At 37.2% G+C, this 19838-nt stretch overlaps 1 protein-coding gene across 13 annotated transcripts in view; it reads right to left on the bottom strand.

The window, feature by feature from the left end:
- Skic3 (SKI3 subunit of superkiller complex) overlaps positions 1-19838 on the bottom strand; it is a 162935-nt gene that overhangs the window by 82284 nt on the left and 60813 nt on the right. For all 13 annotated transcript variants that reach the window (XM_063281455.1, XM_063281449.1, XM_063281457.1 and 10 more), the window contains 12 exons: positions 19660-19728; positions 18505-18579; positions 16733-16874; positions 14856-14949; positions 12967-13044; positions 10502-10626; positions 9416-9539; positions 7615-7833; positions 6132-6204; positions 2854-2907; positions 2565-2676; positions 1076-1204 (listed from right to left, as the gene is read on the bottom strand). In XM_063281455.1, coding sequence (XP_063137525.1) covers positions 1076-1204; positions 2565-2676; positions 2854-2907; positions 6132-6204; positions 7615-7833; positions 9416-9539; positions 10502-10626; positions 12967-13044; positions 14856-14949; positions 16733-16874; positions 18505-18579; positions 19660-19728 — 1294 coding nt within the window. The remainder of the gene's footprint in view (positions 1-1075; positions 1205-2564; positions 2677-2853; positions 2908-6131; positions 6205-7614; positions 7834-9415; positions 9540-10501; positions 10627-12966; positions 13045-14855; positions 14950-16732; positions 16875-18504; positions 18580-19659; positions 19729-19838) is intronic.

The raw sequence follows: 19838 nt of genomic DNA, 5'->3' as shown, positions 1-19838 counted from the left end.
CCTCAAGGTATACTACAGAGCAATAGTGATAAAAAGAGCATGGTATTGATACAGGGACAGAGACAGTTGATCAGTGGAATAGAACTGAAGACCCAGAAATAAAACCACACACTTACAGACACTTGATGTTTAACAGAGAAGCCAAAAATATACAATGGAAAAAAGGAAGCATCTTCAATAAATGGTTCTGGCAGTCTGTATATAGAAAAATGAAAATAGATCCCTATTTTTCCACCTTGCACAAAGGTGTTAAATGCCAGAGACTGCAGTTTCTGGCCTCAGAGGAACTGAGACAGGTCAGCTACCGCTGCAAAGTAACTTAAACTTTAAACATGTACATATTTTATTGTAGAAAAGGCAACTCAAAATATCTCACAAGCCCAAATGTAACCCCCCTTCACCAGAGAAGCTTCTTCTTGTAGTAGATAGTACTTAACACAGAGACCTACAATTAGACAATGTACAGAGACAAGAGAACTTGTAATACTCAGCTCTTAATGAGATGTCCTTATCAAACTCCTACTCTCAAGATGCAGAGATAATTGCAGGAGGGGATACAAAAGGATGCTAACAGCTAGAGGCAGTAGATGGCATCAAGGAAGAGTGTCTTCCAAACAAAAAAGGGCTAATGCAAATATGAATTTGCAAGACCTACACAAATTCAAGTCAGATCAAAATCACAGGGCAGATAAGGGGAAGTAGGCACAAAGTCTCACCCCTCACCAAAAAGCTATGTGACACTGATACCAGTGAGGAGACTGGTATTTTCTGTAGCAGAGTGACACTGGCTATATCAACCACGCTCCACAGGAGACCTCACGCCCAGGAACAGCTGACCAAGACAAAATGGACTCCATGGTTTCTTGTCTGCTTTTCTTTGCTGTTGTTGTTGTTTGGTGCTTTTGCTCTTTTTTGTTTTTATTTTATTTTCTGGGGGTTTTTTGTTTGTTTTTTGAGAGAGAAAGAACATGAAGTTGGGTGGGTAGGGAGGGAGGGAGGATTTGGAAGGACTTAGGTGAGGGAAAAGAATATGATCAAAACATATTGTAAGCATTTAAAACATACAAAAACTTACGTGAAGCAGAAACAGCAGACTGCAATGCCAAGTATAAATCTACCCTCTTTGGCTGAGTGTTACTGACCAAAGCCAGTTTATCATCTGCATGGCAGGCTGCCATCAAGCCAGCCCAGACAGCAGGATCATCTAAACAAGAAATATAGTTAAAGCCTTGTTCATATCAACATGCTCCTCCAAACTATCATAAATAAAAGTTTGTCTTTCCCAAAAAGGTTAACTATATTTTTTAAAAATTTCATGACCTTAAAAGAAAGCTAACTTGTTTTCTAAAAACAAACTGGTTCTGAATCTTGAAATTTTCTGAACATTTTCATAAAGAAACTGTCTGAGTAAGTTCCTGCCTGTCACATGGCTAGTTGATTCAGTCCCTGTAGTACTGTTATGATGGAGAGTCACTGCACACACTCACTAGACATGAGGACTACTTTCAAGGAGACATTTCTTCCTATTTAAAAAGCTTGGTCTAAGGATAAACAAGTGAACACATTTTGGCTGTGTTCTGTGTTTTGATTCTTAAGAATAGTGAAACTCAGAGGAAAAAGTCAACACTGAACCTATGTTCCACCATGAAAGCATGAAAAAAATCTCATGGTGCCGATGCATGCTGCATGTAGATTGTGTGTACCTGGGAAAAGCAACTGTGTGACCCTGCATTTCATAGTTAAGACAAAAGTATACAACTGTGCTTTGTAACCCTACAAAATGTGACCTCCTAACCCTCTAACATTTCCAGGACTAACAATGGAAACACACCAGCCTCCTAGAGTTAACAATAGCTCACTAAAGTGAGCTGTTTCTAACAGTTACCCTACCTGTCAGTCAGTCTTATTAACTTGAAATGATTTAGAATCATAATAGAAACACTCCTCTGAGTGTGTTTCCAGACATATATATTTGAGAAAAGATCTGCCCTGAATGTGATAGAGCCATTGTGTGGCCCACTGTTCCAGTGTAACAGACAGAGAGCAAGAGATGAGTGGCAACCACCATCTTTCTCTAGTTCCTGACTGAGATGGAGCATGCTGTGTGGCCTCTCCCCACCACCATGCCATCCCCATCTTCTAAGATGGCTAAAGGTTAATACACTATACAAAACACACATCTTGTTAGATTTTGTAACACACTATACAAAACATACCCCAACCCTCCAGAGTTAACCACACAAAAATACTATATTAAGTAATTTAGTAGGTATAGATAAACTGCATTAGACCAGACTGATGTAAAATTGATATAAAATAGCCTGAAAATGTCACTCATACTTTCAATAACAGATAATTAAGTATCTCTATGAAAACATTCTCATCGGTCTGTTTAAACAATTCATATAATTAATAAAAGTCACATTCAGATAATGAAGTAATACACAAAACCTAAAAATACATACTTATAATTTCTTCTATCATGAGAATACAAACTTTCTTCTTTTAAACCACAAATGTAAACTTGATGGCATCCAGATTAGTAAAACAGGTCATATAGTCACCTGGAGAAAGGAAGGCTGCCTTCTGAATGGTCTTTAGAGCAGTGCTGCTTTTGTCTTCTGCTGTACTGCCTCCCATGGCCAACTGGTTCACTGCAGTGTACAATAAAGCCTTCTATACAAGAAGAAAAGGAGATGTGCTTATCAATTCTCTGTTACAGATTCCTCTTTTCAAAAGTAAAAGGCCTGTATTTGGTAAGATATAAACCCTAAAGCAATGAGGAACATTTTCTGACTCATTAATACTATTTAACAAGTTAACTATTTCCTTTGTATGAGAATAAAAACTAACCTTTCCATGATTCGAATCCAGAATATGAGCCACACTGCCAGCAACAGCACCACCCTATAACAAAACATATTATTTAGACAAATGCAAAGCTTTTCATGAAACAGTAAGGCTAATAAAATTTTCCCTGCAAATCATTTGAGAAGTTCAGTTTTCAGCAAATTTACACTTGTAAATTCTGTCAATATCAATATATTAATAGAACTTTAAGAAAGAAAATCTGTCTACTTTGATCATTTCACTTTGTTATCATAATACGACAAGTTCAAAAGTAAGATGATTTTGTAGGGGCACCAAGTAAATGCATATGTTGCCTAACAACACAAACATGCTGAAAGAAAGCATGGCAAATAGAGTGATGCAGGGTAGCAAATACAAATTAGCACTGTTTACTCCTGCAAAATACCTAGCTGGAAATCAACAGATGAACTGATAATAAAAATGTGATAGATACAGAGATGGATGGATGGATGAATGGATGCATGCATGGACATATAAACAGACAGATGTAATGGAATACTGCTTAGCTCTCAAGAACAATGGAATCACAAATTTTATAGAAAAATGAATGGACTTAGAATGTCATTCTATCTCAGAAAGAAAGACAACACATGTTCTCCCATGTATGTGGATCTTAGCCTGCAATGTACACATGTGTATGTAAACAAATGTACATGTGTGTATAGTAGGCCACGTAGAAGGAGGAAGCTGGATGCTATCAGACGTGAGACATAATTCAGGTCAAGGACCCATGAGTCATGAGAAGAGCAAAAAGCTAACTGTTTTATAGTTTTCACTGTCATTGAATTTTCATGTATTTTGTGGTGGATGAGTGCACAAAAATGTAATCAAAAGTAAAGGAGTGTGTGCTGGCTGGTTTTATGTCAACTGGACACAAGCAAGAGTCATCTGAGAGGAGGGAGGCCCAAGTGAGAAAACGCCACCATAAGATCAGGCTACAGGTAAGCAAGCCTGGAGGACAGTTTCTTAATTGGTGATTGTTGGGGGAGGGCCCAGCCAGCCCACTGTTGGCAGTCCCATCCTTCGACTCGTAGCCCTGGGTTCTGTAAGAGAGCAGGCTGATGAACCCACAAGGAGAACGGCAGTAAAGAGCACCCCTCCATGACCTCTGAATCAGCTCCTGCCTCCAGGTTCCTTCACTGCTTGAGCTCCTGTTCTGACTTTTCAAAAACCAAGAAAGAAATCAGGATTCTTCAAACCTCTACCGTCCTTAATACTAAATGCTCCCGTGTGAGAAAGCTGATTACCTTTTCAATGACAAAATCAATTACTAAAAAAGAAAAAAAAATCTAAAAATTTTGAATTCAAATTGTTGGATACTAGTTCACCCAAAAGAAAAAAAGTGAATTATAAGAATGATTTTGCCAGACATAGTGGTTCATGCCTACAACCTTAACACTCAGAATGCTGAGACAGGAGAATTGCCATGAGGTCAGAGCCAGCTTAGGCTGTTTGACAGTCTGTTTCAAAAATATCAGCAGCAAATGCAATGATTTCCTCACAAGTATTTTACACCTTAGATTTTATTTCACATGTGCACTAGGCTTCACATATAGAATGCTGAAATAAAGCTTTAGAGTTATATGAATATAAAACAAAGGCAGATTAAGAAAAAGACAGCATAGCAGAGTGTGAAGATTCCAGAATTAGTGGATTGAAAACCATCAACAACAACCATGATTTTGCACAAGTTACTTAACCTCAAGGCCTCAAGCTTCCTTTCCGAGAAACTGAATAGTCATTACAGAAACTGTGTACTACTGTTTAACACACACACCTAAGTGTACTAGAGTAACTCTTGCACAATATGCAATTTACTCAGTGTCCAACGCATCCTATCAAAATAGCTAAAAGCCCACTACCCAAATGGCCTGTGAATCAGAAGCATGGACACCGCCTGAAAGGTTCTTACAAACCTAGACTCTCAGTGCTGTCTCAGCCTTGCTAAATTACAAGCTGATTTAATAATACTAGGTAATGCCAACACATGGCCTGTGAATGTCTGAGAAGTACTGGGATGAAATATTTTAAAACATACTCCTAAAAGGACTGAATAACTGACAAGTTATCATGGATTTATCAAATTCAAACTGAAGGTTAAAGGGACAGAATCTAGAGACAGAAATCTAGAGTCAGAAAGACCATTTATGCCATTTGCAGATGCCAATACTGAAGCTCATCTGCCCGTGGGACAAGCCCAGAATTCACACACAGAAGCTCAGGAACTGCTGAACGTCTCCAGGATGACGAGACCCAGGAATTGAATAGCCTGGCTAACACAGAGCCCTAAATATAAATGTACAAAAACAAGTACAAACTCTTTCATATGCAGCTATTTTAATCCTGAGGTTCAAATTATGTCTGCAAATAATGCTCCAGAAGGTACCGTCAGTGAAAGGCATAAAGCCACCTTGAATCAAGATCAGGAGAACAATGGACTGTAGAAACAAAGACTCTAAGACTAAAACGTATGACTAAATAAGTTTTCAAGACAAATTAGGTGTTTCTATTGTTTGCCAACCATTTAAATGAGAAAAGAAAGGAAATATTAACAGCAGAAACTAATAAAATATAGATACCTTAAAATTATGACTAAAATACAGTATATGAGATTTTTAGATATTAGCAATGTTTGTATTATTATCTTATCTTTAGACAGTTTTTAAATAAAATCATCTTTTGGAATATAAAAATACAGTCACTAATGCTTATTTGTTATGCATATTACTTATTTATATAGACATTGAGATAATCTGTGTATTTTCAGAGCATTAACGCTCTCCTACTTTGTAGTGTTCATAATAATCACAACAGTTTGTAAATATATGGAGGATACTCAGTCTAGTATTAGTGCAAATCATCACTGATTAAATAACGATGTTTTCTTCATTGTGCTTAAAATTTTTAAGAAAAATGCTGTATTTTAAAAATATATTTAAGGTGAGTGTAATGGCTGATGCCATTATTTCCAGCACTCAAAAAAGAAAGAAAGGTAGGCAGACTCTGTAAGGCTGAATTCAGCCTAGTCAACACAGGAAATTCCAGGCCAGCCAGAGATACACAGTGAAGCGCGAGCTCTCTCTCTTGTGCTCTCTCTCTCTCAATCCCTCTCCCTCCCCCCTTCTCTCTCTTTCTCTGTGTGTGCATATATATATATAAATATATATACATGTATAATAATATAAATATGCATATATATATCTATATATCTATTTTAAACATACCACAGGCTACTTGTCAGAATATTAGGCATTACTCACCTTTGCATTCTGCTGGGTGTACTGAGCAACAATTCGAGACAGCAAAGACCAAAGGGCTGGGTCAGCAGGATTACTAGAGGAAACATAAAAATGCTCACCTTAAAGATGGGAGTTTTTTAACAAAATCACAGCAAATATTTTAAGTTGAAAGTGTTTTAGACACCTAAGCAAGTTCATATTAATTTCCCACATTTAACTGAAAATACTTTAAACTTTAGAAAACAAACTATACTGTTTTCTATACACTAAGAGTTCTTACATTCTTAAATTCTTAAAACACAAAGGAAAACAGTATCATGGTGAAAAAAATTATGAGACAAAAACAGTTAAGGAAACATAGAATGTGTGTTCAGAAGAACTACAAAAAACTTTAAAGGCATAGGATTATACAGCAGGAGGATGGCTCTAAAGAAACAGTTCATAAGGAACATATTTCATATTAAATTTTTCAGTCCAGCCAAAGAGATGATTCAATGGATTAAGGCACTTAACCTGACCTGGGATTGAGGCTCTCAACCTTCCTAACGCTGCAACTCTTGTCATACAATTCCTCATGGTGCAGTGACCCCCAATAATAAATTTATGTTGTTGCTACTTCATAAATGTAAATTTGATGTTATGAGTCTTAATGTAAATATTTTGAAGACAGCGGTTTATCAAATTGGTTGAGAGCCATAGGTTGAAAACCTCTGATGTATGAAAACCTTAACCATATGGGAACCATATGGATTAGCCATATGAGCTAGGAGAGAAGTGAGCCCTGCAAATTGTCCTCCCATCCTCATAAGTACACACTACTTGTGTGTACCTCACTCACCCCCCTCAAAAAAAAAACAAAAAACAAAAAACAACACACTCAATCCACAAAGGTTGTTAATATGAATAAATGAAGAAAGAAAACGAAATTAGGGGTTGGGGATTTAGCTCAGTGGTAGAGCACTTGCCTAGCAAGCGCAAGGCCCTGGGTTCGGTCCCCAGCTCCGAAAAAAAGAAAAGAAAAAAAAAAAAAGAAAGAAAGAAAAAGAAAAAGAAATTAAAGGTACAGCATATGAAAATAAAAATAACTCCTGTTAAATATCATTTTGGCTTTTGTTGTTGTTTGGTTGGTTTGGTTTGGTTTGGTTTGGTTTGGTTTGGTTTGGTTTGGTTTGGAGAGTCAAGGTCTCTGAATAGCCTTGGCTGTCCTTGGAACTCTCTCTGTAGACTAGGCTGACCTCAAACTCAGAGGCCAGCCTAGTCTAAAGATATGTGTTGATATAGATCAATTAATGAACTGACAATATTACAAACTTAAAATTACAGACTTTTATATCAAAAACTGGAGTTTCTCCCCCTTCCAAAAAAGGAAAAACTTATCAACTGACCAAAATAACAAGCAGTCTGATTTCCAAAACGAGACACATATTTCATTCTATCATCATACTAAATCCTAAAAGTTGAACACAATCACATCAAATATAGTTAGTCCCCAAATGAGACTCACCTGTGCACAGCCTTGGCCACTTGTCTTTGCACTGCCACACTGTGGCCCTGGAGTGCGTAAATTGCTGAGGTAAGAAGGTACCTGTGATAATCATTTTTCTGTTTGATATGCTTCAGTAACTCGTTAAGTGCTGCTTTTGACAGTGTAGCATCCTGCATTGCCAGCCCTAGAGCACATAGTACTTGGAGGCTTTCTGCAGTTGGTTCCTTTAATATAGAGCTAGAAATAAATATTTAGTAGTCTGTTAGCCATGAGAGCAGTAGTCTAATATCAATCAAGAGGTTTGGCTTAATACAAAAAGCTATTTTCTTAAACATTCATTAAAATAAGTCAATTTTGTGCTTAATATAAAAATAATTCTTTATATTTAAATATAATAATTATCTGACTGGAGCAAAATAGCAATGGTCTTTCACAGCATAAATTGACAAATCTCATTTCAAGTCATTATGTCTATGTTTTAGAAACATAAATTGGCCTCTTTGAGTCTCAGTATTAAGCAAATAATGACAACAACTTTAGTAAAATGTTTAGTTTTAGTAAAACTCTATTTAATTAAAGGAAGATCAGAAGATGCAGATTAGAGATGCCAGCATTCTGCTTTGTCTCCTCAGACTCAACTAAGGAGGGGCAGCCACTTTCTGGTAGAACAAGGCGTCAGTCCCACAGCAGTGGCAGGGACCACAGACACCAGAAGCACCAGGTTTTAGTCCACCATGGGTCTGGTGGGTGGCAGGTAGGAGGAGGCCCCCCCTGATAGACAGCTACTGCTGAGAGACTAAGTATGTTCCCTGGTCTCCTCAGCACAGAACCTGACCTTGCATGCTTCTAGTTTAAGAAGAAAGAGACCCAGGGCCCACTAGGGCTGGCACTAGAGAATAGGTTCTCAGCCCTTCCCAGCAAAGTCACAGAGTTGTAACTGGAAACCATTTTCAGAAGGTCTTATCAATTTTCCTCACTGCTTAAAGGGTCAGAAACTGCTCCATTTTTATATACACAGGTTCCAAGGGCCTCTTCTCATCATGGCACATCAAGCAGTCACGGACAGTGCAGACCAGGGAAGAGATTTCCAGAGTAACAGATGTCCCTTCCTTGGGGACTAAGGGACAGCTATTGAGGCAATGTGTTTGTTGTCACAGAAACCGAGGAGAGCTCCTATATGAAGTGGTGGAACTATAAGCCTCCTGAAGTAGGGAGGGACCTTCTGTCCTATGAGAATCTGTAAGACCCGAAAGACCAGCAAACCTCATCGGTAAGCACTTTCCAATATCCTGTATTAACCATCTACTGCCCCTGGAAAATTACAGCCAACCTTCTAAAACAAAACCATCAGGCTTCAAGAACTCAACAAGTACTGTATAAATAACTCCATTATCACAGGTTCTCTTTGTAACTTGTTTCAAAACCAGAAGTATGTTAGTTCTACAGGTATCTTTAAAGACACTTTAAATGAACCCCCCCCCCCTTTTTTTTTCCAGATTAACTTGAAGAGGAAGAAAGGAAGCCACTTTGAAGATCTTGGCAACCGAACACAGATCAGCTCATGATTCATTTTACTAAGTGGTCTGTGTGGTCAATTATTCTTGAAACTAAATAAGCAATATTGGATAGATACAAAGCTATGGATTAAGCCATAGGTAACTCCACCCAAGACTGTCAATTTAGAACAAGGCAGTCCAATTCCTTCCATATACTTAAAAGTTCCTAAAACATTTAAAACTTATTTTACATTGTTCAAATCTTATCTCAAAGACTTTAAGGATCTGACTGGTAAGTGTTAAAGCCAGCTGCATATACATACCATTTGAAGAGTAATGACTTGGCTGCATCCATTTTTCCTTGTTTATATTCTGTTACTGCCATAGCTGTCAAGATGTGAGCTTTGTCTTGCTCTGATTTACAAACAGTCAAGGCTCTCTCATAGGCTATTACAGAGAAGAGGACAGGAAGCAAAATATAAAAGCAATTCTAACTAAGAAAACACAGCATTTTCCCCTTCCTAATCCTACTTTTGAAAACAGATCTAACTGAAATTCCTTCTTCCTTGTTCTTTTGTTTTCAAGCAGACAGAATAAAACCTACCATGGTCTTCAGCTATTCCAAAGTAACTCTGAGGACGCCTTTAAGTTTGTTAGGTGACAATCCCCACCTTCTACCTGCAGAATAGACTTTGAGGTCTTAGTCACCTTAGGTAGCAAAAGAGACTTGGAAACATCAATGTCTAATCACATTCCTAGTACAGATCATCACCTTGACCAACCAGATAATATTTAAGTATACTATATGCATGGTGGCACAGCCCATGTATATCAGAATTTCCTCACCTAAAATGTTTGGAGAAATAAAAATATATTACTAACAAAAACTGAAGCTTTCACTTATCAAAAAATTTCATTTAAACAGTATTAGAATAGTAAGTATCTGCTTTCAAATGCTAACTTACACATCAACCATAAAGACCTGTGCCTTAGTCTCCTCAAAATGTCCAATGGATGCTCAGTTTAAATTGTTCATTAAGATTACTCATCATCATCCCACACTAATGAGATGACATATGAACAATCTTTTTATGGCTCCGGACTCCTAGTCAGAGTTTAGCAAACGCTGTAACCCCAGAGCTGGAGATATGGCTTAACAGTTAAGAGCATTGGCTGCTCTTCCAGAAGATCAAGGTTCAATTCCCAGCACTCACACAGTAACTTACAACTGTCTATAACTCCAGTTGCTTTCTTCTGGCCTCTAAGAAGATTAGGTACACAACCATGAACTAACATACACAAATCTATACAAATATATTTTTAAAATTTTAACTAATTAAAATCCACAACCCTACCACAATCACAGCATTTTATATTTCGAAAAAGCTTCAAGTAGCATGATTACTTGCCTGTGCTGCTCTCCTTATACAGGCCCTTCATAAACAATGCCAGTGCAAAGCCTATGATGTCCTCCAACTCTGCAAGGGGCGTTGACTTAAAGGCCTGGAGAGCTTTGTCATAGTCACCAATGGAGCTAAGAAGGAAGCACAACTTACTTTTAAAGATAATAATGTTAATTTTTCTTTCACAAAAGAATATGGACTTATTCAACTATGTTTAATGACTTATTTACATGTCCTTTCTTATAGTAATTTGGCAAATAAAATATATTACTGCTCACATTGTTGAAAAAAATTAAAGTAGAAGGCACACATAGGTAGACACATAGGACTTGAGTGCATGTTTTTTCCTCTTAAATTACATGTAAAAATGAATGGCTCTGGAAAACTCAAGTTACTCTCTTAAATGCTTTGCTTTTTTTCTTAACAAACATTTCTTAAATCCCATTATAAGAACAATTTCAGGTTGGCTTTTATTTTTAAAAAAAATCTAATTTTTACGCTTACTATACTAGTTAAATATTATTCTAAGAGTATGGGTCTAGACTCTTCAGTAAGTTATAAATATTTAGTTAAGAGTGAAAACCTAGCCTTCCTATAAACTACCCATATACCCATTCTTTGAATGGCATATTGACACAATAAAATTCTGAGAAAATTTATTAAAATTTTATTTTTTTTATTGTTTTGTGTTTCAATATGTACTCAGAAAAGCTAACATGCACTAGGGATCATAACAGTGAAATGGCTGGCTGTTTATCTTCCGTGAAGTCACATAGGCTCATCTGCTATCACATAAAGATAGCTTTCATTTATGTATGTGTGTGTGCCTCTGTGAGTTTATGTCACATGCATGTGGGTGCCAGTAGAGCCAGAAGAGCGCTCTAGCAGTTTGAGTTACCGGTGGCTGTGAGCTGCCTCACATAGGTGCTGGAAACCAAACTCAGGGCCTCAGGAGGAGCAGCGAGCACTCTGCTGTGTCAACTCTGCTGCCCCAAGTGTTATCTAAGTTAATATTTCTGAGACTCTTCCGGTATAGAGCATACTAATCTTTGAAGCTACAAAAGGCAGTTAAAAATCCCAGCAACCTTGGCTTCAAATCCTAGCTTTACAAAGATGAAGGTATACAGCTAAGCTCTAATTAAAAGAAGGCTATCCTTTGATATAGTTCATTTATAAAATATACATATATATTTCTTTCAGTGAAAATCTTGAGAAATGTGTAGAGAGAAAAAGGAAGGAAAAAGAGGAAAGAAACATCATCAGCGTTATGGCTTGGTCTTTGAAATGGAAACTTGAAGCAAACTCACAGAATATTCATGTTTTACCCAAGAGTAATGTTTATTCATCAACTTACACAGTATAGCTTATTGTGTACATAAGCCTGTGTGTTCCAGATATTTCAAAATAAAACCAAAAGGGGGCTGGAGATATGCTCAGGGGTTAAAGCATACAATGGCCTCACAGAAGTCCCATGTCAGTACCCAGCACTCATACTGGGTGGCTCAGGACCATCTGTTAACTCAGGCAGCAAGGGCTCCAAGCCCTTCCTGGCACCTCTGGGGAACAGATACACATTTCACATATATACATACAGATAGTCACATACACACATGAAATAAAAATAAATAAATCCTTTTAAAAAAGAAAATAGATGGCCAATTTTCTATAGAAGGCTAAATTTTCTTCAAAGATATTTAGTCTATATGAAATATCAAACCTAAAAAGTTGAAATATGAGCTTCTTATTCTAGGTATCCTCTGCTTCAACAAAACCCTGAAATTAACAGACTTGATTCTACCAACTACTAAAATATAATAGTTTAGAAACCTTATTAGGCAACCAGCAAAATTCCCCATTAATGGGTTTGCTTTAGTAACAGTGGGGACAGGAAGAACTGGCTACCTAATGCCACTATGTGCAGGTCCTTAGGAGATGTAAAGACTGATCCGAAAGCACTAAGCTGAAATTTAATGTACTTCAAACTAGACTGTTCAAATTTAGGGCAGCTCTACATCTAAGAAATCACCCATGAGTCATAAACCCATTCATGCTCTAGCTAGGGGATCTAGCCTCAATCCCCTAAAGCAACAGTTAGCCTGTCCTCCTCAGTCAGAAGAATCTAAAGGAAGCCTCGTTCCATTGTCCTGAACAATGTCCTTTTTAGTACTATACCAAAGGATCCCCTAGACCATAATATTTATTCCCAGTTTAAGTATATAGCTGATCCAAACAAATCCAATTCTCCAACTAGTTAAGTAAGCTTCTATCCAGACCATTAAACATGGGCTCCAACAGTCACTCTCCATAAAGCATACTCAGGCTAGTTTTTAAGAATACATAAAGCTTGACACATTCTGGCACTTGGAATGAGGCATCCCAGTGCTCTGGGTACTAGTCTTCACATCTGTAGGGACAAGATTTTTTCCCTCAGATATAGATTCATAGAATTAATGGGAGAAAAACAGCCTTACCACAACAATCTGCCCCAGTTTCTTACTGTAACATTGTAAGTATGTTGGTCTTCTGCAGAATGTAACAGTGCAGTTGCCCTTAAAAAAAATTAAAACAGGGTATTTTTGAATTCCACATGTGAAACATTTTGTTTTACACATTCCTCCTGAGCTATATCCATAGATTGATATTTGTTTGTTTCAATTCTACTAATTCTTTAATGCTATTAATGGCTGCTTATTCATATTTCAGTAAGTTGACACCACAGAGGCATTTAAATTTTAGGTTATCAGTAAAAAATAATCTACTTATTTTTTACAAATAAAGACATTTATTTATGTCTATATTTATGAAAATATTTATGTAGGAAGGCAGAAAAATTGAATGCTTTCATGTACTCTGAGACTGCCCACACAGAAACACTAAAAGACAATGAGTTACAAGAAAAGATGAAAGGTCCCACTGGGCTTAGAATACATTTACCAAAATCTAAAACCAACTTTTTTTTTCTCCCACTGTGTTCTCTCTAGGCAAGGGGGGAGAAGTTAACCTTTATTTTTTAATTTCTTTCTTTTCTTTTTAAAGAGGATCTGCCAGGAAAAATAATCAAGTTTGGGGGTTTTTTTTTGGTTTTTTTTTGGTTTTTGTTTTGTTTTGTTTTGTTTATCTATTTGATGTTACATGAAAAACAATATGCTCAAGAAGCATAAAATGCTAAAAAAAATCAAAACTACACTTCTGGTTAAATTTATACACTATTTATGCTTAAAACCTCAAAATATCACAACACATAATACAGTTGCTATGGTCAGTCAAAAGGACTGGTACATATCCACAGGATTGAAGTCTGGTGATGTCAGAGTCAGCAGTATCTACACAACATGAATACGGTTAAAAGAAAAGTAGCAAACACCATTAAGTTGTCTGGTTTTGATGTGTTAACTGTTATACTCTATATTTTATTTACTCTAAGTTTACTAACATTGTAAGCAGCAAATTGTGGGGTTTTTGTTTGTTTTGTTTTTTTGGTAAATATTCCATCAACTGAAAACAATAACTTCATCGTATGTGATTATTCCTTTGAACTACATAGGAATCCACAAAAGGATGTAGTTAAGTATTTAGGATACCTCATTACACATGACTAGACATCTTCTGAATATTTACTTACATCTGAAACAGTGGTGTGCCTTAAAGTTAGGCAATCAGCTCTTTTAGTAGTTATTTAGTAGTCACTCATGAGATGAAGAGTTATTTTCGTGGTACCTTAACCTATAAGAGAATACTTTGTTCCATTTCCTACTGGTCTCCAGGATAGTCATTACTCTCTAGTACATGGCTTTTGTTCATTAAATAATAGCAAACTATTTCTGTTTGGGAGGACTTGCTGTCATTTGATCTAAAATGTATCTTCCCATTTCTCTGGCTCAAGAGCCTACTCTAATTCTTTCGTAGCACGCATTAGTAACCAGATATTATTAGCTTACTGAGTGTCTCCCACTGAGGAGCTCCAGGAGAACAGGGCCTCATTTATTTTAATTCCCTGATAAATTTTTCATGCCAAGGACACTTCTTGGCACACAATATCCAATAAACATTTATTTATAGAAGTAAATATGTTATAGATAATGAGGTAAGTCAAGCAAATATTCACGTTGTTATTTCCGTCTAACTGTAGGGGATATATTTTTAAAATCAAAATCTATGAGGATTTGTTTTCTGCCCTGATCTGTGACCCAATGGAACCTAAAATACAGCTGAAAACTTGGAATTACATCTGTCACCTTCTACAAGGTAATACAATGAGGATCAGGAAAGGAGACAAAACTCTCATTAGTTCTTTTGTCCCAAAACTAAGCAGTAAGAACACTGACAGCATAGTAAGAGACATCCCTGGAGCACAGCCTACCTTTGGTATGCCTCAGCTGCTTCCCTTTTCAACTGCAGATGCTCGTTTAAATAACCCAACATTGTGAACGCTGGAGCGTAATTCTGAATTCTTTCTGGAAATTCACAAATATCTTTAATGTGTATACTCATGACTATATTCACAAAAGCAACAGTTAAATTCTTTTTGTTTCAGTATCTCAAAACTGGAGATTACCTACTGAGATCAATATTATTAAGCATAATAGTCTAATTTATCTTGAGTATACCAATGATCTTTGATAATTCTTCTAAATCACTGAATAATATTGAAGAGTTTTATGAGGTTTCTAGTTACATTTATAGTTTAAATATGTTCTCTTTAAGACCTTGGAACACACAGCTCTTACTGAGATGTCTCCGTCAAATGCCTCCCCTCAAAGCTCAGAGAATCCAGAAGAGAAGAAGGCAAAAAGAGTGTAAGGGCCAGAGGGGATGGAAGACAGCAAGACAAGGCCCTCTGAATCAACCAGGCAAGGTTCATATGAACTCACAGATGAAGGGCAAGCACAGGGTCTAAATGGGTCTGAACACCCCCACCCTCACCCCCACACACCAGCTCTTAGCTTAGTGCCTGCTCTTGGGGCTCTTTCCTTCTGTTGGGTCAAAGTCATTCTCAAAATCCCTAAAGTCACGCTACAAGATCACAAAACCATCAGAAAGAGTTAGAAACTCCATATACTCTCGAACTCAGGAGAACAGACAAGGATGCTCAACACATACTCAGCAGCATCTCTCTTTGCTCTACTTCTACTCTGTTAGTGTTTCTAGCCAAGCACACAGAATATACACAAGTCTGCGAAAATGACTCCACTGTTTGAGAACCAGCTGTGCACACTTGTTAGAAAATTTTGTTCATCATTTTAGACATCTGCATTTTATTAAGAAATTTACCTCTTTATGTAAATCCTTTATTTAGGTTGTTTTAAGGTAAGAAAATTGGTAAATAAGATTTCTGAGTTCACACTCCTTATTTCTGGGAACTTAGCAGTGTCCTTCCTGTCTGCATACTGCAACAGATGACAACGTCCCAACGTGCTGATGCCTGTGAACGCAGTACCCTCTGCACATACCACAGGCACAAGAGAACTGACTGTTGATAACTTAAGTAGAACCCTTCTCTCCTGTGTTTCATTTCATGTAAATCTGCTGCTGCTCTCTGATTTCCTCCAATACTTTGTAGCACTGGTCTCTCTGAAATCCTAAGTAGCAGGTAGGCCAGCTGACACTCAGTTGCACAGTCTGCTAAGTTCTCAGACCTGAGCACTAAGCCAAGTGGAGACAGAAGTGGAGACAGAGGTAGTTTTGTTTTAAAAACAAAGTAAATTATTACCAGGTGAAGTTAATAAGCTTTACCACTCTGCGAGTTTCCTAAATCTAAGTGTATTTTTCTCAATATCTTACAGGATAATCATGAGTTAACAGGAAAGGTTATAGTCCCTGGGCATGGGTTCAGTAACTCCTACGTATTATCTTTTCTAATTCTCCTAATTATATCTATGCAACTTGGGAATTGTGATCTTCTTCGCAAAGATGAAGCACAAGCTAAGGGAAGTAAAACATCCACTGCCCACACTGAAATGGACTACAGCGGAAAGACAGCAGCAGCGACTCAGAACCATTAGCCTTCAGCACACTTCCATTAGTACAAGAACATCTTCAATCAGAAAGTAATAGAGGGCAGTTTATCACTTTTTCAAAGTCATTATTTTGATTTAACAATTGTACTCCTTCCAAGTAGCAACAAAAAGTTAAGGTAGCATCTGAATAACACTAATATTTAACATAGGATGGGTGATTTAAAAAGAATTAAGTCATTTCAGTAGTCCGATACTGCACCATACGCGCTAGGTGTCTTACCTACATATTTACAGAGAACGCCCTGTGCTGCAGGGACAGCATTCATCTGGAGGATGTTGTACTGATATAGCTCTGTTTCTCTGTTGCTTTTGTCTTGTAATGTTGTACAAACCCAATACGCATAACCTATTGCTCCTTCAGTCTTAAAAAAACAACAACAATTGAACTTAGAATAATAAAATTTCATTAAAACTAAGAAATAAAATAGCATATTTCAATAACAATAGCATGATAGCTTAGTCTTCTTTAAGTGCCTTTAACAAGAGATGCCATGGGGGTGGGGGGAATGGTTGAGATCAATCTAAAATTGTGGATGCTTCAGTCCGTCTTAGAAGGGGGAACAAAATACTCACAGGAGAAAATACAAAGTGTGGAGCAGAGACTGAAAGGCCATCCAGAGACTGCCCCACATAGGGATGCATCCCATGTACAGACACCAAACTTAGTCACTATTGTGGATGCCAAGAAGTGCATGCTGACAGGAGCCTGATATAGCAGTCTGCTGAGAGGCTCTGACAGAGCCTTATAAAGGCGGATGCTTGCAGCCAACCACTGAACTGAGAAGAGGTCCCTAATGGAGGAGTTAAAGAAAGGACTGAAGGAGCTGAAGGGGTTTGCAATCCCATAAGAACACATCAACAAACCAGACCCCCAGAGCTCCCAGGGAGAAAACCACCATCCCAAGAGAACACAGGAATGGACCTATGGCTCCATCAGCATGTGTAGCAGAGGATGGCCTTGTCAGGCATCAGTAAGAGGAGAAGCCCTTGGTCCTGTCAAGGCTCGATGTCCCAGTGTAGGGTAATGTGAGGGTGGGGAGGTGGGAGGGAGTGGGTGGGTGGGTGAGGGTGTACCTTCATACAAGCAGGGGGAGGAGGATAGTGGGTTTGTGGAGGGGAAAACAAAAAATGGGATAACATTTAAGATATAGATAAAAAAATGCAATTAAAAAAATTGCTTCTCTAATCCTGAGGAGAATCAAATAAAAGGAAAAAAAAAAAAAAAAAAAAAACAGAGGCTTGCCAAATGGGCTGGTTTTTCCCTTCTACGACCATGTCTACAGTTAGATAAAACTAACTCAATGTATTTTCAGAATCTAGTTATAAATTAAAGCCATCATGGCCATCATCCTTCCTTATAATCTCAATTACTTTTCAACATTACTTTTATTACATGTAATAAATCTCAATGTGGAGACTAGAGAAACAGCTCAGTGGTTAAGAGCACTGACTGCTCTTCCACAAGACCCAGATTCAATTCCCAGCACTCACATGTAGCTCACAACCGTCTGTAACATCAGCCCCAGGACCCCAATCCCTCCTCTGGTCTTCATGGACACCAGGTACAGACTTGGTGCACAGACATACATACAGGCAAAACACCCATAAACAGAAAAATAAATCAATAAAAAATGTAATCTCACTGTCATTTTTTCATCAGCTTGAACACTTAAGATAAAAACAAAAATTTAAAGTGAGGACAGTTTATCTACATTAAAACAGACTAGAAACAACAGCTATCATGAACATTTTATACTACTTTATACCATTATGCTACCATTTATTTTGTTTCCTTTACTTTTTGTTTCTGGTTTTAGTTTTTTGAGACAGGATTTAATGTAGCTCAGGCTGACTTCATACTTGCTCTGTAGCTGAAAATGACCTAGAACTCTGATCCTCCTGCCTCCACCTCCTGAGGATCACTATTCCCAGTCTCTATTCATTTTGTGAACAAGGATAATATTCGTCCAAGAAGAACATTTATATTCTTACATGCATACTGAGCTCTGTGGTATGCCTAAAGAGATCCATTGTTTCATAACTTCCAATTCTCTCTGCAATAAGAGCCTATTAAAAGAAATTTTAAAAGGTTTTAATTAATTTAAAAGAAATAAAAATGATGACAATAAATGAACCAGAGGTTTACAAGGGAAAAGCAACGTTTCACTTCCATGCTACCATTTTTAACTAAGCCTGTGAGTAATATCCTGAAATAATTATTTTAGAGAACAAAATACTTTCAAAAACTTAAACATGTAATATATAGGCAGCTGTGCTGATATTTATAAATCTAGAGTAACACAACATACCCTGGAACAGTCTCATCATAAGATTGACATCTGGCAGAAGTGCAAATCCCAGTGTTGCCTGTGCAGTGACTGGCACAGAGGACAGCACAAAAGTGCTGCTTCCAGGGCCACTGCGCCTAACGAGGACAGGACACTGCAGATTGGCCTGCTATCTCCGCTTACATCATACAACTTGAATTCAACTATGGTACAAAGCACAGTACGAGACATACCTAGTCTTTAACTAATGGTTTCTGATATACGTGGTGCTGTTGTTGCTGAACCATTTATCAATTCATTGTAATTCAGACGAGCCATCCAGTCACCCCCAATACTATTTTTAAGTGATATGACCAAAGTAAAATAATCAGTGACAGACCAAGATTAGTAACAATTAACCTGATCCTATCTGGCAAAAATCTAAACTTGGTCAAAGAGAAAATACTCTCATAAGTGCACATCACAATATGAAGATTTTACAGAAAATTAGAAAATAATAACCATAATTATCTTTGTAAATGTGCATCATCTTTGTAAATGCAAGCTTATTAATAGTTCTAGGTTTCTTTCTTAGGCAAACTAATAATCGCATTCATGAGATTCAAAGTTTAATAACTGCCAGCTAGGTCACAATACTTACAACATCTGAGTTTAAATGTCTACATCTTTAAAGAGTACAACAATAGCCACACCTCAAAGAATTGACAACAGATAAACTAAAATATTGTATACAAAGGCATTAGCACAATGATTGGCATGCAATGAGTTTTCAAATGTTAGATGTAATGTTATCAATATTAGCACTAATAGGAGGTTATTTTATATTGATAAGTTTGCTAATAATTGTTGTATATCTTACCTGTCCAATCCAGCACAATAAATAAGATGGATCAAGGGACTGAGCCATTTGGAACGCTTCATGGGCTTGCTAGGCAAAAAAAGCAAAAACTATTACATCAAGCAATTACATAAACATCAATGGCTTAAAAAACACAAAATAAGAAAAGTTAAACCTGTCATGAATATACATAAATATAA

The sequence above is a fragment of the Rattus norvegicus genome, chromosome 2 (assembly GCF_036323735.1).
Source record: "Rattus norvegicus strain BN/NHsdMcwi chromosome 2, GRCr8, whole genome shotgun sequence".
Classification (NCBI taxonomy): domain Eukaryota; kingdom Metazoa; phylum Chordata; class Mammalia; order Rodentia; family Muridae; genus Rattus; species Rattus norvegicus.
Note: the sequence above shows the minus strand (reverse complement) of the source record. Positions and strands in the feature narration are given on the sequence as shown.